The 25,858-nt window shown below is 35.3% G+C and overlaps 1 protein-coding gene across 1 annotated transcript; it reads right to left on the bottom strand.

The window, feature by feature from the left end:
- Positions 1 to 2,688: 2,688 nt before the first annotated feature.
- LOC133519251 (acyl-CoA Delta(11) desaturase-like) lies at positions 2,689 to 6,735 on the bottom strand. The gene has a single exon (XM_061853242.1). It carries the CDS (start codon positions 6,402 to 6,404, stop codon positions 5,418 to 5,420), a length of 987 nt encoding a protein of 328 aa, XP_061709226.1. The 5' UTR covers positions 6,405 to 6,735; the 3' UTR covers positions 2,689 to 5,417.
- Between the last annotated feature and the right edge of the window lie 19,123 nt (positions 6,736 to 25,858).

The raw sequence follows: 25,858 nt of genomic DNA, 5'->3' as shown, positions 1-25,858 counted from the left end.
TATCTAGTCGTTTTTGAGTTATTGCAAAAGTCTTCTCTTTGTAGTAAAAAGACGTACAAAGCGCTGCGAAGATACTCCCTTATTCCCTTATGCTTGTAATGTCCAGTCGAGTTCATAAATATGTATACATTTTTTCACCTTATTGCAATGGATGAAGGTGAAAAAATGTATACATATTTATGAACTCGACTGTACATGATACTTTATAATAGCCCCCGTTTGGCTTATTCTGACAGAATGGTAACTACGGAACTCTACACTGAGCATGGACCAACATGCTCTTGGTCATTTTTTTATTCTTTATGTTGGTAAACAAGCGTACAGTGAGTGTCTGAGGTTGAAGGTAACCGGAAACCGCTGCATTTAAGAGTCACACTTATCTCATTTAAAAATGAAATTCTAAAATGACATGAATATTCACAAATATTCATACATCCATGTAATATAAAGAAATCAGAGCAAGTAACAGCTCGAGAAATGTACTATTTTGGCACACAAAACAGATAACATGTAATAATTATTTTAAGTTGAGGTTTTGGTTGGGAATGCCATCCAAAGCATACGATATGCGCAGCATGTAATACACATTAAAGAGCGAAAACTACAACTGTACTAACTACACTTAATTACAGAATAAAACAATTTTTAGACACAAAACAATTTGCATAAAGAAAATAAAGCAAACAAACAAACAAAAACAAATAAACATAGGGAGATTGAAACATGTAAGATTAATACAAACCTAACGTAATGGTGATTGATGGCAAAGAACTTCCGTAATGATTCGAACTTGGATATCTTAAGATACCTCAATCATTTGCTAAAGATACGATATGGATTACATATGTCAGTGACAAAAGTTCAGTGTTCTTCAAACAAAAACGTCACTTTTGACACTCACATATTCAATCCACATCGTATTGTATTGTATACCAATTTTCTGTTACATATCTATTTTATGATCCTCCAGCGGCTGTACAATGGTCGCATTTTTATCGCTTGCCACTATTCTTGTCACTTTCGCACTTAAATACTTGTCAGGACGTGACAGGCATAGTGACTACAGCCGCTGGTCTTTTTAGAAGTAAGAATAGGGAGCGTGCATGAACTGTAGGAGGCAGCACAGGAGTCGTCAGATTTTTGGCGCGAGGCGTAAATGTGATGTTTTTTGTTCCGATGTAGCCCACAAGATGGCAGAACCTACTATGCACAAGAAAACACGTGACGTGTAAATGTGCATGTTTATGGTTCCGATTCAGGCCACAAGATGGCAGACCCTCCAACGCGCACGGTCCCTATTATGTGCGTATTATGTACTTTTGACATATGTATAATATATGCCTGTATGTTTTGTAAGTAAATAAATATATTAATTAGTGTTATCGATATCGATTGTAGACAATTTCTAAATCATAATAAGTATCAAATGTAACTCGTCCTTGAACTAAACATTATTTACCAAGAGCGTTAGTTCCTTCAGTAGGTATCCTATATGCAAGCCTATTTCTTTTATTTTGATTACAACTGTAAATATCTGACATGTAATATTGATTCAAGCTATGCTGACAATAATTAAAATTACATCGAATAATAGTTTAGTTCATTTTATTGTAAATACGATGACAATATTTAAAAAAATACATAACGTCACGTACGTCATAAATTTATCGACATCGACTTATCTACTCGTAGTAAGTTTCACTTGTAGTCGCACTTTTTAAACGTTTAACCAAATTAACCCGTTCAAAATGCTATTTAGTACAGTCAGCATCAATAGTAGCGGATGTAACAACGCGCCAAAAGTATCTGATATTCCGGATAACTTTTCCAAATATAGATGAATCTCTAAAATTTACATTCAAAAGTATATCTTTTACCGTCTTAATTGTTCTACATATGGAACCACCACATTTCGTGTTTCAGAATGGTAGATACTTTTGAAACCTTGTTTGATCCGCTACTTTTGATGCTGACTGTACATTACGATACAAGTACGAAAAATAGGAAATTTGAAACGAGTGGCGAGGAGTGTTTTAAGTTGACACGAGTTACCTTTTCGCACGTGTATTGTACAACGTTTTACAGTACATATGGCCCTTTAAATTTTCGACTATTAAAAAGAACCTACTTATTTTAACTAAACACCATTAAAATGGTACTTTACATTTAAACTTTGCTTTTATTTAAATAGCGCAGTAACGCGCTAACACGCTCTTACAACCCCTCTAGTGTTGCGGGCGTCCATTGGCGATGGTAATCGCTTACCATCCGGCGATTTGTTTGCTAGTTTGCCTCCTAAATCATAAAAAGTAGATTGCGCTCTCACCTCCAAAAACGTGCCGAGCAATAGATAGCTGGAGGGAAACCTCTGTCCTTTTGTTTCTTTTGGCCGACTATGAAGTGAAGTGAAAAACATTGCATGTAGGCCTATTCAGATAGGTAGTAGGGGAGACCGATGAGAGTTGAAACAAATTTTACTTTTTTGGTCATTCAACTCTGTTGTAAAAAGATATGCGAAATCTGCTTTATCTTATCACTATTTCCCACGCAGCGCGCCCATTAAAAACTAAATTGTACTTGGAACTATTTAAAAACACTTTTTTTGTGCATGACTCCAGTTTGTTTCAACTCTCCTAATACCGTGATATCTTAAAACACGTGCTGTGGTAAGTTGACACACATTTAGAATTGAATAATTATATCATAGAGCTTTAATGAAACATTAATTAAATGAAAAGTGTTTTTTTTATTTTATATTAAATACAATTATAATTGAATGTTTTTACATTAATTCTAACTTAATTTTTTTTTAAAAGTTGTTTTGTAATAATAAATAGAAAATTGTTACGTGGATAATTTGGTAGAGAACTTTCTTATGGTAGCCGGCGTATGCTAAATTGTTTGTTACTCAAGCGTCGTAGAGACTTATTGGATCAGATGATAGGAAGAATAAAAGGTTATATAAGGTTTTTTATTTCAGTAAGTAAATGCGTACAAATAATTGTCAGATTAAGTAATAAGCACGTATTATACCATTAACTTGGACCAAAATGACCAAATCCACAATATACTTAACGATTTTCGAAACCAAATAAGGTAGCCAAATATCACTCATATCTCAATCTGACACGCACGAGTAACTACAAAAAATACCTTCTTGGGCTCCCCTACCATTAACAGTAACAAAATTTATACTGAAATACAATTAGTATTGGAATATATTAGATGACTTTTTAAAGTAAGTTAATTAATAAGATATAATACATACAAAATTTTCGAAAAGAGTAAAGATCAAGATCCCCAGATAGATAATTAGTAAGGAACCTTCTTAACAACTACAACATTTTTAAAGGCAAGTTAGAATGTTAAGAGGAAAGGGGATGACCGCTTTTTCATACAAACGTAGTCCTCATTTTCCTCTCTAGATATTAACACATTTTAACTTTTTTTTTACATCTGATGAAAAAATCTTATGCTAAAATATAAAATACAAAACTAATATAAAATGTTTTGCTTGTATGTAATATTACAAATAATTATATTATAATAAGCGTGAAAAAGATAGATGGCTGCGGAACGCGAATATAATTTTTTTTAAGTTTAAAAAAAGGATAGGACAAGTTGAAATAAAAATAAAATTGCACAGTTTTAGAAGCCATTTTCGTATTTTTATCTTTTGTGCATTTTTTAAAAGTGAATTTTAGACCTTTGTTCGTGTTTTTTTTCAATCGAGCGAAGTCAAAAAAATCGGGTTTCGAATCGATGAAATTTAGTAATGCAGTAAGGCCTCAAGATTGCTTAGGTATTATATTATTTTTTTAACGACCGTATTGTAATGTAAACATGGACATATATCTAAGTCTAACGCCACAACGCGATTGGTTGTTAAGATCGCATCACGCGCGCGATTGGTCGCAACTAGTTCCGTTAGACTGCACGATTGGCTCGAATTCGAAACTGAACTAGCACCATTCTTAGTGCCCGTAAGGCCTGTCTTTAGATATATGTCAATGAATCTAAACGATTATTCAAAAACTTAGCTAATTGAACCTATTGCACCCTATACAAAACGATTTTGAATACAATATCTAAACAATGGAAATTAGCCATATCTGTCACAGAGCTAAATAAATATTTATATAAGTACTGTGGCAAGCTAGATTTTCATTAACCTAAATATATTAAACGTCCAAATGCAAATAAATTCATTGTTGTCTTTGTTTCTAAAATTAATTTACATAGCTATAGGTATTGATCGTCAAAAGATAGGTTTCAACCGTTTTAGGGTTTCGATGTCTGGGTTCAACGAAATGAGTCGTTCTTTTGTATATTGCATCGTATGTCAACTTCTAAAGCAGAGACGCTTTCCATATAGATTTCCGTACATAGCCCCTTCTGTTGCTTTCTCTATTGCATGCGCATAATTATATTACTTTCAAGTACGCACAAAGACATTGACAATTAGCATTATGGGCGGGACAGCAATATATCTATCAAGCAATGTAGTTAGCAACATGCGGGTTAATGCACGAACATCTATATGGAAAGCGTCCGTTCTTTACCTATACATATACATATATTATTTAATCGAGAAATGGATGTTGCGAAAACCAATCTACAAAAATAACAAATATCTCAAAATAATTCCATTAAGCCACTATTTACATATGACTATAAAATGAACACTCAATTTCTATGCAATAAAGTACAACTTTTCAATTTAAGTTAGACGAGTGTGTGAATTTAAGTTACATCTACTCAACATGCATTTTCGTAAGAAAGATCTTAAGAAGTAAAATACATTCAGACGTTTGTTTCACACAACGAAAATTCAAACAGTGTTTAAGAAATACTAACAAGAACTTTGTAAAAATAGAACGGGTTACGCCCAAAGGACCTAGCGTAATGTATGTAACAGAGAGCACTTTATTTATCTCTGTTTGTTCAGGAGGTATACCTAATGAACAAACAAAGATAAATAAAGATTTGTCAAATAAGAAAAAAAAAAACAAACAAATATTCTTAATATGAAAACCTGTAAGTCTGCATTTAGAAACAAATTGAACATTCACATACATAATAATATAAACCTCTAGCGATCCTGCTATAAATATGCTTAATTTTAAGAAAATCTAATAACGTTTGTTTTTAGGCTCATTTTTAGTGAACTAAAAAAAACTCTCTTTCTCTAAAGTTTGGCATATCACCTGTAAATATATACATACTGAATCGAGTCCTTATTTTATTAATTTTGGTAAAATCGTTTTAGCTATAAGTAATAAGGTTACCTTATAGAGTTAAAAAAGTTCGAGAAACGATGAAGGATAACTAAATTGGTTTTTTCGACCCCATAGTTTGTGGAAAAGAGCATTTTAGCAAAATTAAAATTTAGTTGAATATCTGGTACCTGGCAATATCTAATTTTTACAATATAACAGTTCTACATTCTTGGTTTCTTCTTCGGTTTGGTCTTTATCTCCCCATCCCCATAGGTTCTTCCCATCGCCAGTTCTTTGCGATCTCGCAATAATCATCTTATCCGGAATTATTTTCAAGTCATAAGCCCAACCAAGCCAGGCAAAGAAATTGATGAATATGGTAGCAGCATTAAACATGGTGTCTCCGAGTTCCGACGCTTTGTAGTCAAAGGGAAACACGTGGTGGTAGTTGTGGAAACACTCTCCCGTAGACAAAATTGAAACAGCAACATTCTCGACAGGTCTAATACTCTTATCAAATGGTCGATTTCCCCATTTATGCCCGATGCTGTTGACCAGGAAAATGAGGTTGATGGTGAGAACGTGACGAAGCATCGTACAAATATGCCAAGAGTTGTTCAAACTTTCATTCCAAAAATACATCGGGACAACTGTTGGTATAACATACGCCCACAGTCCGATGACAATAATGGCATATTTTCTTTGGAACACTAATAGTTTGTTACTGTAAATGTCTTCCATGTAAATTGTTTTTCCTTTTTCCATGACCTGTGGGTGTTTTCGAACGAACAACCATCCTATTTGCGAAAAGAAGAAGCCACGTCTTGAGTTGTGAGGGTCAGCATCCGTGTCGGTATACTTGTGATGTATACGATGGTCTCTCACCCAATAAATGGCTGTATTCATAAACGCGATGCTATTTAAAATCAAGAGGATAATCTGCAGTGGCATTTTGGCCTTGTATGCTCTGTGACACCAAAGTCTGTGTGCTCCAGCCGTTATTCCAAGTTTTGCTCCTTCAAGCAATAAGAACGCCCATATTATTGTCGCCCATTTTGCGGATGTAAAACATAAATAGGCTCCATACAATGCAGCTAGGTGCATATACGCAAACTTGACTACATTGAGTTTAACGAGTTTGAATTTGTGCGAGTCACATAAAGTGACGTTGTTTCGGGTATCCATCGTCGAAACGCGAACCCGATTTTTTGTGTCGAAAGTATTCGCGCACCGGCGGCGACCGAGTTTGCTTCACCGGACGAAACTGAACCCGATTTCCAGCGAGCGTATATTTATAAAGGAAAAGGTTACAGAGGTTACCCCTACTGATACCAGTGTTTTCAATACATTGCCATGTACAGTCGAGTACACAAACATCTTGACTAGCCAACATTCCAAAAGTACAGTGGCAGATTTGCTCTAAGGCCCAGTAGGTCTTAGGGGTATAGCAGCGAGGCAGTCTATATGATCGGCCTGATTCAAACAAAAACGTCACTTTTGACACTGACATATCCAATCCATATCATATGTTTAGGAAATTTTTGACGTATCTTAAAGTTCGAATTGGCCTGGAGTTGCTGTAAGGCCTAATGGGGCCTTGGGAGGACAAGACTGCAAATCCGCCATTGCAAAAATATATTTACTTACACGCCCCCAAGACACAATTTAACAATATTAAATTATACAATTTAACAATATTATATATATTAAATATTTTTATTATTTTTACATTTGTACACTAGGCTGACCATATACTCATATTTTTCAAAAATAGTTAGCTAATAAAATAACAAAAGTGTGTCTTCAACGATGAAAAATATAAAACTCTGAAGGGTGCTTTTTATTAGGAAAATATGAGTTTGAGCCGATATAACAAAACTAGGTACTCATATTTTTTCACCACACCAGCTAGTAAAGGCTCTCTTTATTGTCCAAAAACTGATGAGAAAGTTTCATTTTATCCACATGTGGGGCAAAGTAATTTGATGCAAATGTTGAGTTGAGTTTTCTTATGTTAGCTAGCAGATTGCACTTGACTTTTAAATGATGAATATTTAATGACATTCATTTTGATTTGATTTTGTTTGATATCTTACAATTAGTATTTTCTTCGAGTTAGTGTGGTAAATTTTTTTGTGTTTAACTTAGGGGCAAATTTGTTTAACCCTCATGCTTTGAAACCCTCGCATAGCTCAAAATTCCACTTTTCGAACCACTCGCTACGCTCGTGCTTTATATTTTGGAATAGAATGGAATCGAATGGAATATTAGCACGAGCGGTTAAACAACAACTTTGCCCCCTAGTAAAACAACTATTTTCATGTTCCGAAATATATAAAAAAATCAGGGTAATTAACCACTTATAGCAATTTGCTTGAACATAATTTTACAGAAGTTAGAGGATTTAGTTACTTTTCAGTATTTTGGAGGACAATTCCTCGCAACGGTTGGGCAGCTAAAAAAATACGTGTCTGCTATTTTAGACAACTTTCTAATATTTAACAAATTGGAGCCGGACAGTTCATAGGGAAAATGGGTTTTCACTAGTTAATAAAAACTGGTCAAGTGTGTGTAGAGTGAGGGTGCCGTACAAACTTCAAATTATCTTCTGTAAATATAAGCAGGAAAAGGCATAATATACATATATATATTATTATACCAGAAGTATACTAAGTATAATAATGTACAGCGCCATCTATCGGCAAATTAGCTACCTAATGTGCGCGACCTGTATGTATATTTGTTTCTAAAGGTGATTCTTTTTCATGTGAACCGGTAAAAATAAAATGTTTTATTTGAAAGAAAGTCTTTTTGACAGTTTTGAACGATTCACGGTTAGTTTTACTAGATTTAAATCGACCGGGACGGTGAGTTACACGCGAACAAGATGCATGTAACTGTGTCGAACGAAATATCGGGAGCTAAAAAACAATATAAAAGGTGATCACGGTTTTATATTTTGTATTTAAGTCTAGTGAAAATGTGGTCTAATCTCATAGAAAGTTTAGTTCTTAGCAAAGAGGGTTAAATTGTAAATTAAATAAGAAAATGTGTTTTAATAGTTATAAAAAAAGTTATCATGATAGAGGTGTGATAACATTTTTCCTGTAATATTTATTAAAATGTTAATGTGATGTGGCATTTTCATTAAGAAAATTTGAGCTCTTTCAAATGATACCCCACTTGATCTTAGTATCTAGACTTTTAAAATTTTCCCCCTTTTAGTAATTAGTAACTTTCCATAGTTAATCAAAATAAAATAGTAAAATATCACTTTCGATATGTTTGGGTTAGCGTTGTTTATGACTATTCCCAATTTCAAATCGATAGCTTAAGTATTTCACGAGATATTTAGCGATGTGATAGACGGACTGACTTTTGTACCTTTTTAATACGGAATCCTAAAGAACTAGTTTTCTGTATCGCTTCAGTAAAAACGCGTTTCACTTGTTAAAACTAGTTTTTCGTAAGGCCTCGGTGAAAAGTAGTTTTAACTAGTGAAAACGCGTTTTCATCAAGGTGATACGGAAAACTAGTCTTATTTAACTCAGGAAAATGCGTTTTCACTTGAAATATGTTTTTACGGTAGCATATATTATGTAGGTACCTAGAATAAATGTAAGTGGTTTGTTAATTTCAATTTTATATACCATGGCTTTAAGTTTACTATTATAACAAGTAAATTAATTATATGTTTTGGTGGTGATATTATTGGTTTCATATGAGGGCGCCATTTTCCAAATTTATGTAGCCTATGTCCCATACCACAATTCTGACAAATTCAACGACACCTCATATGTCAGAAACCGTCCAGCCGTTTGGACTGTAGGGCGTACCAAATAAATGGACATATATAATGTACATACATACGCTCGACAAACATTACCTTCTCTGACGCAGTTGAGTAAAAATACAGTTGACTGCATGAGCTTACTGCATCCTTTGTTGTGAAGATACAAACTCCGAGGGTCGGACTTAGATTCCGCCGGGGCGCACGCGGTCAAAAGCTGATAGCGACCCCGAGGCGCTTCGCTACAAGGAGGAGCCGGCATTCGTTGGTGGTTTTATTTAGACGGTAGTCCCACCACTGGTTAGTCCGTCATCCCTCCTGGTTCTCTCGGACCATCCTAGAGGTTTGTGTCAGTGAGTGAATAGCTAAACGATCGTATTTTATGTATTGATAAAATCTAAAGTATTAAGAGGCCGTTATCGATTTTAGTAGCAAAAATGTGAAACTAATAGATTTAGTTGATGAAATAGTACACCTTTTGTTAACTATTAGAAATAACAAGTACTGGTTACTATTAGCACGTCTTGTTATCTTTCATTTTAATAAATCATTTTTTTTTAAACAGACTCACTTAATTAGTAATGATGTTTTTTATGATGGACGTTTAGATAACGCGCTTAAAGCACTGATATTAAAGCTCTTATTTGTAAATTTCGTAATGTTTGGACTGCTAAAAATGGTTATTTTGTATTACACATATCACGTACTTCAGCTTTAATAAACTACATTTTTGTTATTATAAATTTGAAGCAGTGTAAATGAAATTTAGACGAAATCAATTTCATTTTTTTACTTAATTTCAACGTAATTTTAAACAATCTACAATATTTGCTGAAACTGTTCTTATACATCATTTTGTATGATTTATCACCATAATTTTTGATGATTTTTTAAAAACTGTCCCTTCTCGTCACATATTACCGGGGACGCACGCTTGTGACCTCATTATTAAAAGGCAAGACGAGAAGACGTGCTAATAGAAACCAATACTTGTTATTTAGATATTACGTAACAAAAGGTGTACAATTTCAAAGACTAAATCTATCAATTTTACATTTTTGCTCTAAAATCATTACCGGGCTCTTAACAGTAGATTGATGGAACTGAATGTATTTCATATGTTCCTTAACGATATCTTATCTTGTAAATTCGACATTCGATTCGACATTCTAGATAGTCCATTGAATGAGTCCCTCCAAGGGGGGTCTAGAGTGCGTGAGTTAGTAACGTAAGATGTTTCTTCGGAAACATGTCAAGAGTCCCTAGGTAATAAACATACTAAAACCCCGGGACACTAGGAGGAGCCCCGGAGTGGGGGGAGGGGGGGAAAGGGTCCATTTTTTCATTTTTCGCTTAAATCTCAAAAACGGTACATGTTAGAGAAAAACTTTCAAGGAAAAGTTGAAAGGCCATAAAATTATCTACAAGTTGTACCTAAATCATTTTTTTCTATTCCCAGCCGTTTTCGAGCTACATCCCATGAAAGGTGAAAAATTCGAAAACTTTTTATTTTACCAACTTAGTATCGTAACTACCCTAATAAAATTCAATTCCTCCTAAACGCCTCCATGGTGGAATCTGGTTTTTTTTATCAATGATAGACCTAATTATGAGCAATCTATCGGTACCGGTCACAAGTTGCACTTTTGAGCTTTTTGGAAGAAAAAAAATAAAAAGTTCAAGTTGCGTAACTACCCTAATATAATATTTTGACAATCGATTCCTCCTAAAGGCTTCCATGGAGGAATGTGTTTTTTTTACCAATGATAGACCTAATTAAGAGCAATCTATCAGTACTGGTCACAAGTTGCACTTTTGAGCTTTTTGGAAGAAAAAAAATAAAAAGTTCAAGTATCGTAACTACCCTAATAAAATTCAATTCCCCGTAAACGCCTCCGTGGTGGAATCTGGTATTTTTATCAATGATAGATCTAATTATGAGCAATCTATCTGTACCGGTCACAAGTTGCACTTTTGAGTTTTTTGGAAGAAAAAAATAAAAAGATCAAGTTCAGTAACTCAAACTACCCTAATATAATATTTTGACAATCGATTCCTCCTAAAGGCTTCCATGGAGGAATGTGTTTATTTTACCAATTATAGACCTAATTAAGAGCAATCTATCAGTACCGGTCGCAAGTTGCACATTTGAGTTTTTTGGAAGAAAGAAATATTTTTTGATCGATTGATGTGATAAACATGGGTATGTAGTATGGGGAAATTGTTTGAGCCAAAATCATTTTTTACTGCGTGTAACTCAGAAACGGCTGGGAATAGAAAAAAATGATTTAGGTACAACTTGTAGATAATTTTATGGCCTTTCAACTTTTCCTTGAAAGTTTTTCTCTAACATGTACCGTTTTTGAGATTTAAGCGAAAAATGAAAAAATGGACCCTTTCCCCCCCTCCCCCCACTCCGGGGCTCCTCCTAGTGTCCCGGGGTTTTAGTATGTTTATTACCTAGGGACTCTTGACATGTTTCCGAAGAAACATCTTACGTTACTAACTCACGCACTCTAGAACTTTTTATTCAATGGACTAAGAGTCCGATTCTTTGTTCAAATCAGGAGTGCGGGGCGGGGCGGTCGCTGAACCAATTGTTCCGCAACAACCTCTCCGCCCGGTCCTTCCGCGTGAAGGTCGAGACGGCGCTCAGCGAAGAGCAGCCTTTCCGCTGCGGAGTACCGCAGGGCTCGAGCTGCGGGCCTTTCTGCTACCTGATGCACGTGAACAGCCTGTGGACTGTCTTCGCGGACGCCCTGTACGCGCTACGCGCCGGCACCGACCTCCAGCAGACCTGCAGGCTCGTACAGGACGTCGATGGCGTTGTAAGTGGTTTCACTATAATGTAAGCGTACTAAATGTATTGAGTTATTAAGGTAGAAGTACTAGTGCTCGACGCTGCACTAGTCACCGACATGGGCACTTTATGTCAAAGTGACAAAGATTAAGTTCGAATACAGAAAAATCTTCGCTGTTCAAATTTAGCCTATATTTCCATGAAATTCATCAAATCATTCATTAAATCATGAAATTGTCGCATTCGCAACCTGTACCACGCGACTAAAAAGTCGTAAGCGTCGAAGAATTAATGGCGCTTATGCGTTTAGGTCGCGAAATTCACGCTCCGCTTTTATGTTTTTTTTGACAAAACAACAATAACTCATGGCGCCAAATACTGGTTCTCTGTGCCGGTTCTATACGTACATATTAATAATAGTTCAATAACTAAATGCCGAGAATACTAAACTTATACTAATACATTCTCCATACTTGTTACCTAAGAACGCTACCCTATCCATTTTCACCCAGAGTTTCCATTGTTTTCATAGTAATAATAATCGCGTAACATGTAAATTTCAGCTCATAGAAAGAGTTAAGAGTGTTAGTATGTAGTGTTACATGGCACAGTGTTGGAATGACAATCGACGAAAACGTCTCGAGCAGGCGTATTATGGATAACTTTGTACACGTGACAAAATAAACGTCACTTTTTAAAACCGCGGGATAGAAAGCGACGGACACCGTTTCATTGCGCTGTTACGTAGGTAAGAACTACCATCATACCGTACGGCGGAGGACACATGTAGATTTCATTCGTAATAAATTAAGAATACTTTTAAGCAAATTTTATCATCTTAGTTTTAAAATTCCTGTTGGCATGTTGAAAAGTATTTATAAATTAAATACTTCTGTAGTACGTTAGCCTTATAATGCTATAAATCCGTTTTCTAAAACTACAGTTGCAAAAATGACTACAGACAATCATTTAAAATATGTAAAATTTTACCAGTGGGATTAAAACTTAAATCTTGACAGCCAGGAAGTCCAGGAACGCAAGGATCTAGTCCAATATAGTCATAATACCAGCCCGACCGAGTAGCCAACATGGCAATCGTCGACAGCATACTTATTACGCAGATAGGACACTTAAGAAACATTTTCATTTACTGAACACTTTGCCCGCGGACACAGTACAAAAACCCAAAAAAAGTAGATTTAAAAAAGCGCCTGAAAAAGTATTTCTTGGATACGGGGATGTGTTTTCCTGTGGGTTATATTCATGACATAGGTACCTAAAGTAAGTATACCTACTTTCTAGAACTTTCGATGTAAGCCTATTATAATATTTTAATTAATTACGTATAAAATAGACTGATACCTAACTCCACAATAAAACAAATTAGGTATACATTGGGCGCCACGAGGATGGAGCATATTTTGATAAAGGAGTTTTTAATTAGTATGTTAATTGGTGTACTTTTCTCATCTCCGGGTCACATATCTTGTCTTATCACTAGCTATGAGGGGTCTCCGATATCAGCTCTCATTATTCATATTTTCTGGATATTGCCATATCCGTGAAGCACGGATCTTGTGATGATAAAAAGACATTGCCATTGTTTTTAATTGAAATGTATGTTATCATACATAATTAACAAATCGTCATGTGACAACTTAAATTATTACTTAAACAAAAATCAACCTTGTTTTGGTGCTAGTACGGTTCGTTATAGCATCTGAACTTGTGGTAGTAATTAAGCTTGGTTGTCACCTGACGAAATACATATTAAAGTCTTGCATTGTACCGACATTTGTCATCTTCTGAAGAGTAAGATGTTCCATTCCAACATAGGGTTACCAGATTCAAATTTAGAATTACCTGACAAAATTCCTGATATGCGAATATTTTCCCTGACGCCCATATCAGTGACGACCAAAGAGAATTAAAAAGACCAAGAGTGTTCACGCCATACAACGGTTTTGTTACCAAAAATACTATTATTTTCGTAGTCTACATCTAGCGTCAAGTAGCGGAACTCTCAATACTGCTACTCGCCAATAAATGTCACGGCAAACAAAAAGTCTAATGCTTAACGATTTTCCGCTAATATTGTAACTAGAGTAACCGGAACTCAATTTTTAACTCCTACGCTTACCATGGTTATAATATTACTAGTCGAAAATCTTTGAGTATTAGACTTTTTGTTTGCTGCGACATCTATGGTCGAGTAGCAGTACTGAGAGTTCCGCTACTTGACACTAGATGAAGACGAAAATAATAGTATTTTTGGTAACAAAACCGTTGTTTGGAGTGAGAACTCTTGGTCTTCTTAATTCTCTTTCGTGACGACGATGGCAGGGAGAGGGGTGGGGGGAGAGGGGGTCTAGGCAAGAAGATGATTTCTATAAAAAACATTTTTCCTATGTTTATTTGAGATAAGACAGGTTAATTAATATTAACCAACTTAATCAATAAGTTAATGCGGCCAAATCCCTCTGTGGAAAATTCCGTACATGAGCGTAAGTATGTGTATATTTTTTTCAACTTCTATTGATTATAAACTGATGAGCGATTGGCTCTACACCGATGGGAAGTGAAGACAGGGCCTATGATGGTGCTCACCAGTTCAATAGTAGCCTATTATCTCTTGCTTTAAAGAGACCGAGGTCATATTTATCAGGGAATACAGAGGGCGGGATAGCTGTCCGTACCAAAGGTATCTTATAAATACATAGCCACAATTACAGGCTTACGACCAAACCCTTTATTAATGTCACAATTTATTGAAAATCATGGTTGGAAAAGTATCTACCGTTGGTAACCCTAACTTTATTGTTGGTACTTTGCCGAAGTAAAATATTAATTTTACCAAGAATTCTTCAACCATTGAATTCACAATAAAAAGAGCTGGGTAAAAATAGGTTGTAAGTAAGAAGGAAATTCTATAATAACCTATCTTCGCCACCTGTCCCCAACGTCGCCTTATAATTTTATTATTATGAAAATTATACTTCAACTTATTCCAAATAATAAATGTTGAATATGCCTATGAAACTCAAGATACAATCTATGGTGAATGTGAAGGCGAAGTTAAGTACTAACGATACATATTTTTGTCAACCCTGAACCTTGAAAACGAGGTTTGCTTAGTTACATCTTAAGGGGCCCCCTGATTAACAGTCCGCTGGACGGTATGTGCCTGTCAGGTAGAACAAAAACTCGACAGTTCCGAACAACTGACACGTCGATACCGTTCGGTGGACTGTTAATCAGTGGGCCTCTTTACACTAGATAGTTGTGACTTAAGATCGCCGTCAATGGTATTTGCTAACTATGTAAACAAACCGCCATATTGAACTGTCACTTTAATATGGCGGTTTGTTTACTTAGTTCGCAAATTCCATTGACATAGCGGACTTAACGCCTTAAGGCATTCTCTACCATTAATTCATTTATTTCACATAGTTTAACATGTCAAGATTTACAATATATCATATTAAAAAGCAGTCAATAATTGGGCTAAATAAAAACAATTAGTTTGATGCTGGATTGTCGAGAGTGGACATAAGAATACACAAGTCGAGACTACTAAGATAATAATATAAATATACATTTTAAATACAGAAACATATCAGTTCGGGATAACGGCAAGGGGAGGGGCGGGTGTTTAAATATTTTCCTTTTTGGAGTCGGTATTTGTTTCTTCAAGGTTATATTATATTTATTTTATTTTACCAAAACCATGTTAAACTGGTTTAACTGAGGCCTCGCCTAACTAGGCTAGCAAGGGAATACTGTACAGTTGCTGTTACATTATGCTGACGGTAATTGTGATCATGAACTGGTAAATTACACCGTAGATACCGTAAAACGGTAGACAGGTGTTGTTCCATGGCCTTCCCATGGCCGACGTGCCACACTGAAGGTGGCGTTCGGGTGCCAACTGCGTAACTGTTGCTGTATTGGCTTGACTACTAGTCAAATCAGTACCCCTAGTGTAAATTTATTCGATAGCGTGCCGTAACTTACGCGTTTGCGATACGTTTCATTTTGTATGGGATTTAGAGTTTCCAAAACGTCCCGCTTGGCGCGGTTTCAAAATGAGACTTAACGCAAGCGAATACGCCACCTCGCGCTATCGAATAAATTTACACTAGGGGTTCTGTTTCTTTTTCAAATCGTTAACTCTTTTCGATTGAGTTTCTTTTTTCAACCTGTTAACTCTTTATAAGGCATAACGCTTAAGTTAATTTGAACCCTATCACTTTGAAATAAAGTTAAAAATCAGGTGGAATATATTCCCTCTGCCTTATAAAGGCTTAAAACTATGTATTTGCCAATATGGAACACAAGCAAATGACGTCACGGTCAAGTTACCTACTTACCTAATTTTTAGAGTTCTATATGATTTATAAAATAGGAATTGTGTCCAAAAATAACTGACGTCTACGTGTCTCTATTAAAGTTCATGCATGGTAAAATAATTAAGTAATTTTAAAAGAAAACGGGTTATTCTCCTGATTTGTGCCTGCGTCTAAACTCCGTGAAACATCACTAAATGCATGAAAAGGTTGACGGAGTTACGTCTAACTGCAGTCATATAATTTGAGAATGACCTAAACATCCAAATTACTGTTGCGGCGGTGAAGTAAGCGCTGTCAATGTCAATTGTCAATTGAATAGAATAGAATAGAATAGAATAGAAATCTTTATTGCGAAACCATGGTACATAATAGATGTTATATTAGAGTGTGAAAACACATGGCACCCTGTTAGGGCATTGCAAATAATCTTACATCTAGGTATCAATTGATAACATGAGTGACAGATTGAACGGTCTTATCGCGGTATATAGCCTTAATAGAGCAAGATCCCAGAGCCGCCAGACTTACTTATTTTCTTATGAATAAAATGTATGGGATAATATAGTGTTAGTATACCTATAGGTATGTACTTTTAATGTCTGCGTACTTTTACTCCTATTTTTTAATACTACGTCGGTGGCTAACAAGTATACGGCCCGCCTGATGGTAAGCAGTCTCCGTAGCCTATGTACGCCTGCAACTCCAGAGGTATTACACGCGCGTTGCCGATCCTAACACTCCGCACCCTCGTTGAGTTCTGGCAACCTTACTCACCGGCAGGAACACAAGTATACGGTCTAATACTCGTATGCCACACTTATTCTTATTAAAATATCTTTATATCAGATACGAATCTATCATAGATGAAATTGCAGACTAATGCGTCTAACGACGGAGGTACTATGTTTAGCGCAGTGAAGTCACGACGAAGTCATTTTCCTGTTGTTTGCTCATTACCGACCCATATCTGTCTCGCTTTGAGACCGTCTAAGTTTAGTCTATCCAAACAGCGAGTCGTCTCACAAAAAAAGTTACCATATAAAGAATTAAAAAAAAGCTTGTGACACGACTCGCTTCATAATATGTAGAAACTAATTATTACATATTATTATTTTATATAATTATGTAAGAATAAATATATATTATATTATATTGTATGTTTATTAGTGTATTAGGTATTGTTTTAATACTTATAAGTAGTATGTAGTATGTGTGTTTGTGTTTAATTGTCTCCATTTTTAGCTCTTTGCACTACCTGTTGACTTTTGTATGAGTTCTACATTTCCTGCTTTAGTAGTTCGATTTGTAGTTGCCCCCAACGGCTTATCCTTTGTCTATTGTTAACTAAAACTGCGTGTGCCACTACCTGCAAAAAAAGGGCCCGGTCACTTCCACCGGTCATTTAATAATGGTAATTTAAATAAGATTCAAAATTAACAAATGGAAAAATAATTTGCGAGTTCTTGTGTAGTCCCTATACGGTTACTGAGTGCCGGCGAGTCGAACGCTACCGAACCAGTCTAAAATGTGTCCTCGATATGCGTAACAAAGGCGTGTTATCGGAGAGCACACCTACACTGGTTTTTTGAGCGTTGGACTAGCCCGCGCTCAGGTGCCAATTAGAATTATACGACCCTTTTTTTGCAGGCAGTGGCACGCGCTGTTTTAGTTAACAATAGACAAAAGATTAGCCGCTTCGAGCCAGCTTCAAATCGAACGGACTATTCCTAAAGGTTTTTTTTTATACTACGTCGGTGGCAAACAAGCATACGGCCTGCCTGATGGTAAGCAGTATCCGTAGCCTATGTACGCCTGCCTATGTATGTATGTATGTATGTATGTATGTATGTCTGTTGTCTGGAAGAGATCGCTTTTTAGCGATAAGACCGCCTGTTGTTACCTGGTTCTATTTTCCTTTAAAATTTATTTGTAGTTGTACATGTATGTAAAATGCATAATTGTTGGTGCAATAAAGAATATTTACTTACTTACTTACTTATTATCGAATGAGCGAGCGAAGCGAAGTTCTTAAATTTGACTTGGAACACACGGCTGGCTAGGGACACGCATCAAACTATCCTCTGAACGTCCAGCTTAAAAGCATCGAAATGTTGGGATGTGCAGGGGCACTCTTGAAACACAGTGCTGGCTCCGGAGCCAGCACTGTGTTTCAAGTTGAATGTAAAAACTTCGCTACACTTCACTCGCTCGTTCGATTATTATAAGACATACTAACAATTATATGGATAAAATTTATCTGAAATAAAGAATTAATAATAATAATTAATAAGATGCAGGAGGCAGTCATTTTGGACACGGCGCGTACAGTACGTCGATTCCTCTCTCTGTAGCCCTGACCACCGGCAGCTTGGGCCCAAGCCCCGCTCCGCTGCGAGCGGCACCCTAGGTTAGGTTTTTTTATAATGTACGTGTTTATGTATATTTTGTATTGTTTTGTAAGTGTTTTTATATTTATATTCATATTTTATAAAAACCTAATCTAAGATGTTCAATGAATAAAAAGGAATAATAATCCGGACCGACCGGATGGATGGATGGACCGGTGAGCTCCATCTTAGGCCCTGTCTTCACTTTCCATCAGGTGTGACTAGAGCCAATCGCCGATCAGTTTTTAATAAATAATAATAATAATTATATGGTCATTCTGTCATACTATAGTTGTACGCTTTGGACCCCAATTACGTGAATAAACAGTCCGTTTACTTCTAAAATTCAAAAATTAATAACGGTTCAGGTTTACCTCTTGTGTAACAATATCCTAAACAAACGCCAAATAATCAGCAGTTAACCTCTGCTCTGGTCAATTTAGTCCTAGTTTAATATTAACCATCGGTATCGTAATTAAATGTAAACTATAGTTACAATATTGTAATTTTACCGTAGCTACTGTGACAAAATTTAATTAATATACCTAAGGTTAGAGCCCTAAAGTTTATATGTTTTTCCAAGCTAATATTGTAATAATAACTTTAGCCAACACCAAGAGGGCCTTTAAAAGAGAATAAAGTCATATAAAGGATGACTGACGCTAGACCGGGCCGGGGCCGGACACGACCTTCCGGCGCTTCGTATCCATGGAAAGCACCACGTGATCACCGATCAGCGTCATAGAAAATGACGTAAGTACCGGACGCCTAGAGCATTTAAACTGGAGACGCTATGGTTGCCATTTTCTGTAGTCTGCCGATTTTTGCGGGGGAGGGGCACGTCAAATGTACATTTGTACGTACCGTAAAAATAGCCATGTAAGGTAAGCGTCAGTTTCTACAAAAGTATGCACATTTGTGCAAGGTTTTCGACAGAGGGGTAAGCTCTTAAAGGCTCCTGTCTAAATACAAAACTCGGTAAACATTTTTATCAATAAAATAAATACTCTAAGGCCCGGTATAGCGTAAGTCATCCTTAACATGAAAAACTAACGCATAATTAATTTTTACATCAATCAAGGGCAAATGCCATGAACCAATTCACACGAAAACAATATTATATTTGCAAGTGCCGACTCTGAACAAAACCTTACTTTAGTTCAATATAAAAAAAAATATGTCTTATTTACATTTATTTTCAGTTGTGTATCTTTACTTTGCATAACATACCAGTATAATTTTAATATTACAATAGCTAGTGATATAGTCGAGGGATCTGTACCCGTCGTGTAAATTTATTCGATAGTGAAACGTGACGTACGCGTTTGCGTTAAGTCTCATTATGAATGGGATTTTGAGTTTCCAAAACATCCCGCTTGGCGCGTTGTTTCTAAATCCCGCGCGCGTACGTCACGTCACGCTGTCGAATAAATTTACACTAGGGGTTCTGATGAGCAAAATTTTAAACAGAAGTATATTTTCCAAAATATGCTATTGATTTCTTTAATTATGTATATAGAACAAGCTTTGCTTAATTTAGGGCTAGGTCGATCTGATTGTACGCAAATATTTTATGTTTTTATTTATTTATTTTCAGAGTTTTAGCGGAATTGTATCAAAAGTATATTTTCTAGGTATTTCGTTTCCTTTTAATTTCCTAGCTTTCCGCTCCCTCTTAATTCTTGAAATACTACTATAATGTATTGGCTTGAAATCCTACTCCACTACAACTAATCAACAAAGTGCTACACAGTGATGTTTGCTGTAGAGAAATAAATTTTTGGCAATAATAACATTTTTAATACAAGCTTTTACGCTTTTTTTTATTTATAAGCTTTTTTAAGAGTTACTAACCATATTATGGAACCTGTTTTCTGACACATATTTTTTTTGTTTTATCGCTGACTGTACTTTTTCATCCGCAGGCAAGTAATACCCATCGAGCCATTTTTTTTTCAATTCTAACAACCCCAAACTCGGTTAGGTTGCGTTGTTTTATTACAGAGTTTCTATGGTCACTTCCTGTCTCCATCATCAGATCAGTTCGATGGTACCATAATATTGCATTGTCACGCGACTTACATATGCGTGCAAATTTTCAGCTTCATCGGAAACCGGAAAGTAGATCAAATTTAACTTGCAAGATTTGACCCGTACAAACACATACATATGATACATATTTAGTTTCATAGGTACATTGCAAGTTAAATTAAAATTGTAAATACATGTATGACACAATAAACCCAAACACCAAATTTCATTAAAATACTCATGGCTAGAAAACGAAGATTCAGCTCAGCCACAAGTAACCGTTCCACGACTAATTTACATCGCAATTAACAATATACGTTCGTGAAATAACTGCTCATAACATAACTAGAGTTCGCAATCTCGTCGCGCTGTCAACTTGATAATATAAGGTAGGTTGGGGACAAAATAGACACCCTACATTAAATAAGAATAATTATGTCTTAAAATAACGTGAACATAAGGCTCTCTGGAAATCACACATTGCGTTTTAATAGTATTTTTTATTATATGAGGATTTCATACACAATTGGTACTTGGTTAATTAAACAAAAATTGTACCCTTTTATTAAGGTTTGCACCCTGCCGACTTCCGGCATAGGTATTTACTTTTTCAGTAAACGAGAGATTCTGTTCTACTCTATATTAGGTACTTACATTAAACTTGTATTACAGTAAGCTTTATTTAGTTTAATTGCCAGGAAATATAAAAATTAAACCTACTCTCTGTACTGATTTACAATAGAATGCTTGTGAAAGGTAAAGTTAAAGAAATCGAGATAACAGTATTTTTTTTTTCTTTAAAGAACACAAAAAGTCACATATTCAAATGGATTTGAAGTAAAATGTAGTGTACTTAACATACTTACTTAAGAATCATAGACCTGGAGATTCATTATTAAGTACATAATGTTAACATACATACTAATAGCAGAAAGAAAATGAAGTCGTGAGCCATACATTTCTATTTACTAGTCTTCAGAACAAAATCAGTATCTACATATCACATGAACTGTTACGTTTAATTTAATAATAATTAAAAAAAAATACACGTATAATGAATGTGTGAAACAATATGAAGGGTAAGTAGAAGATTGGTAAATAGGTTTAACATTCATGTCTATTTTATTGTTATTGGATAAGTAGCAATCAGTTTATTTTTCTATTTGGGATCCCATCCCACCAGCAGTGGCAGTATGGTTCCATTCTTATCACTTGTTAGAATGTGACAGACATGGTGACAAATGATAAAGAGCCGACCATCTTAGCCCTACAGGAGTTATAACACATCACTAATACGTAGGTCACTAGATAAGTTTTGCAATAGACAAATATGAAACAAACAGGTGGCCTATCGCATATACTTATTAAAACTATATTTTCATAGACAATGATTGGCTGGAAAACATTTACTTTCGTTTTAAATTTACTTATTAAAAATCTTAACATTGTATGAAATGAAAATGTTGTATAAAATATGCTTTTAAATCGCCCTTAGCCCACACCGAAGTTTTCAAAGTTTAAATATTTTTTTTAATAAGCAAATTTAAAAATAAAGTGAATATTTTCCGCCCAAACATCGTCTATGGAAATATATGTAGTTTTAAAATATATATGTGATAGGCCACCTCATTGTTTCATTAATATTGTCTATTGCAAAACTTATCTAGTGACCTACGTATCTTTACGAGAAGATATAATTTGCAGGTTTTATTTGATAAATAAAAATGTAACTAACCAACCCAACCGTTAGATTCCTAACTTCATTTGGATTTTACTCTCAAATTAAAGAGGTACTTACAATATTTTGGATTATAATTAAATACTAATTGTGTACTAAAACTTCATATAGTAAAAAACGCCAAAACGCATTACGTATGAGGTTGCGAGAGAGCATGACGTAGTATTAATATCTCGTTATGTTCTTCTAATAAAAAAAATATCCATTTGAATTTCATATAGGTAACCTTTTAACCACCGTAGTCACCAGACTACGGCGGTTAAAAGGTTACCTATAAAGTTAAAGTTACACGAAATTTTGTCTTATATACCAATATAAGACAAAATTTCCTGTAACTTTGTACCGGCGGCGACACGAGAACGCTCGATGAAAAATTCTAAGTGGTTAAAAGGTTAATGAGATTGTATGTATACATCAGCTTTTTTTATTCGCACGTTTTAAGTAATTTATTAGAATCTAAAAAAATATTTTTAAATTCATAATACCAAATACTTTCGGTTGAATATGATTTCATATTAATTTTAAACTGTCCATTCACTCCCCAACTTACCCGATCGTCTTCGCAGCGCGACGAGATTGCGGAGTACACTCATAACATACAATAACATACTATTGTGTTTATTATTACATTATATTCCTTGTGCTGTAACAAAGCCATTCCAAACACTATTGTCCAATCGTCCAGGTAGTCTAGGTACTCAAAGAGAATGCGATGGAACTCATATAGAAAATTCAACGTAATGAAAGGTAACTATTAGACCTTGGGCCAGGCGCATATATAGTCGGTCATCGCCTCCCGTCTGATACTGTCGAGTTCATAATTATATGTACATTTTTTTACCTTATAGCAATGGATTAAGGTGAAAAAATGTTTACATATTTATGAACTCGACTGTATTTTGTCAGCTGGTAGTTTAGATGCTATCATGTTCATGCGACCAACTGACGGTCTTTCCACCTCGATACAACCAACTGACGATTTTTTTAAAACTGCCTTCCAATATTGGCTTTAGGCTGCATAGCCGGCTGCTTATAATATCCCTTTCCCATTCCGATTCCCGTAATTTTAAGAGGAGTGTCGCTCACCATAATATTACGTCCCCCGGTATGCCAGCTAGACCAGAACAGGCATGTCCCTGGCCGGAACGGCGTCTCTTGTCTTGTCTTGTCATTCACAATAGCATCTTGTTAAAATGCATTCAAGAAATTTCATCTTACATAAGGGACGGGAATGTGTAATGGCGGATGTTACTTGCTATACGTTTGTTTACCTATATAAGCACACCTTCCTTAATTGTACTTACGTATTTACTACACATTAAGCATGCAGCTGAGCGGAGTGATGCATTTGCACCACGCATAAACTTCTTTTAACAAGTTTCAGTGGTGTATCTTAGTTTTAAGTTCTTTGTGTGATTTGTTGACTTTGTTGTGATATGAATAAATTAAAAAAAATCTAAACTATCATCTGACAAGGCATCAAACGGGAGGCGAAGACTACTTTTTTTTACGTGTTTCGTTGGCTGCCATTCCTGAACCCACCAACGGAGTGGCAGCTGACGACCACGAGGGTTCATCATACATAGCCGTTAGCCACTATACTCGTACGCGTTTTCGCCCGGGAAGCGATTGGTCATGCAAATTTGTTGCTGGCTCGCTGCCTATAAGTGCCATTGAATCTAATGGACAAGGTAATATCAAAAGCTAGATTCAGATTTGAAGATTTGTTATGGTTTTGAACTGGTTTTGTTAAGACCTTGACGCCTGTCTTGGTGTTTGGCGCGCATCTCACGCACGACTTTCATTTTACTTCGTATGCACCAATCATACTGAGCGGTATTCGAGGTCGAATCAAAACCAGTTCGTATCCATAACAGATAGTAAAATCTGAATCGGGCTTTAGGACGGTGTTGATGATTTTTATTTATATCATTGGGAAATAGATATTATAATATATCTAGTTAGGTATCTAAAACTTAATTAAAATGTATTTTTTAGGAAAGATACGTAACGGCCCGAAGAATGAGATACGATAACGATAACTTCTGGTTTAGATAAGTTCTCATTTAGATATCGTTTGTATATCGTATCGTATAATTGACAGAAGCAGCTCGATTCGGGCAACCAATGTCACTTTGACGTTAGAAATATCGTAGATAGATCTTATTGGGATCACAGCGGAATCGAAATAAACGTCAATTTTGACATGTCGTTTAGTTATCGATCTGTCCAAGATCTTAAACGTGTCTTAATCATTCTTCGAATCGGGCCGTTAGTACAAGAAGTTTAGTGTAGAAAAACATTTTAACTTACATATATATATATATACATCGAAACCAGAGATGTGACTTATTTGAAATACTTGTATTTAAAATGCAAATACAAAATGCAAAATACCTATTTTGTATTTTGTATTTAAATACCTTTTAAAGAAAACTATTTTGTATTTTATTTCAAATAGTTTTTGGGACCTATTTTCTATTTTCAAAATACAAAATACTTACTTTTTATTAGGTAAAGTAAGTAGGAGTTACAATCTCTTCTGATGTTACAATCCTTGCAACTCTCTCATTCTTTTATGGCGACCGGTCTGGCCTAGTGGGTAGTGACCCTGCCTATGAAACCGATGGTCCCGGGTTCAAATCCTGGTAAGGGCATTTAATTGTGCGATGAACACAGATATTTGTTCCTGAGTCATGGGTGTATGTAATAGTTGGCGAAATCGCGCGGACTGATCCGCGTTTAAATAAATAAAAATAAAATAAAAATAAAATTCATTTATTTCGGACAATAAGGAATCCATATACCTATACAGCTTATAACTAAATTACAATAATAAAAATTGAAAAAATTGAATTTTTTTTTTTTTTGCGTTTGCTTGATACTATTATTACATACTTAGTTATGTTTTCCTGTCGAAGCTGTTTTTGTATCTATCGTTTAAATATCGACCTTATGTATATGTATTTAAGTATTTTTAAATATTTATATATATCATTGTCTAGTACCCACAACACAAGCCTTAATGAGCTTATTACTGTGAGACTTCGTCAATTTGTGTAATAATGTCCTATAATATTTATTTATTTATTTATTTATTATTTTAACATAGAACTGGTGAATCTGTTTAGTAACGCCGCAAATGACCACAAGCGTAGCGAGAGATTAAAAATGTGGAATCTTAAGCGTTGCAAGGGTTTCAAGGCACGAGAGGTAAACAAACTTTTCTGCCCTGGTGAAACACAAACGAGACGTTTTCACCAACCAACGAGAGGTATATACTAGCTGTAAAACATTACAAATCTAAATTTATGCTTTTAATAATTGACCGTTAAAAACCATCACTTAAAAGTCCATTCAACCGGTAAACATGCGGAGACACAAAATTTGCACTCTAGAGGACTGATATACACACTATTTTTAAAGAATAAAGAAAGCGTTTCCAACTTGTAAATTCCGAGCAATCTTACTAACTTTTTAATTCAGACTAGGTATTCACTATTGAAGAGTACCTTTTATCGCAAAGTATTTGTATTTTAAAAAA

This window comes from Cydia pomonella, chromosome 6 (assembly GCF_033807575.1).
Source record: "Cydia pomonella isolate Wapato2018A chromosome 6, ilCydPomo1, whole genome shotgun sequence".
NCBI lineage: Eukaryota > Metazoa > Arthropoda > Insecta > Lepidoptera > Tortricidae > Cydia > Cydia pomonella.
The sequence above is the reverse complement of the archived record's forward strand: the minus strand, read 5'-3'. Positions and strand labels throughout refer to the sequence as shown.

What these genes read in the sequence shown, in the direction of transcription:
- LOC133519251 (XM_061853242.1), bottom strand. Translation starts at nt 6,404, where the DNA reads ATGGATACCCGAAACAACGTCACTTTATGTGACTCGCACAAATTCAAA.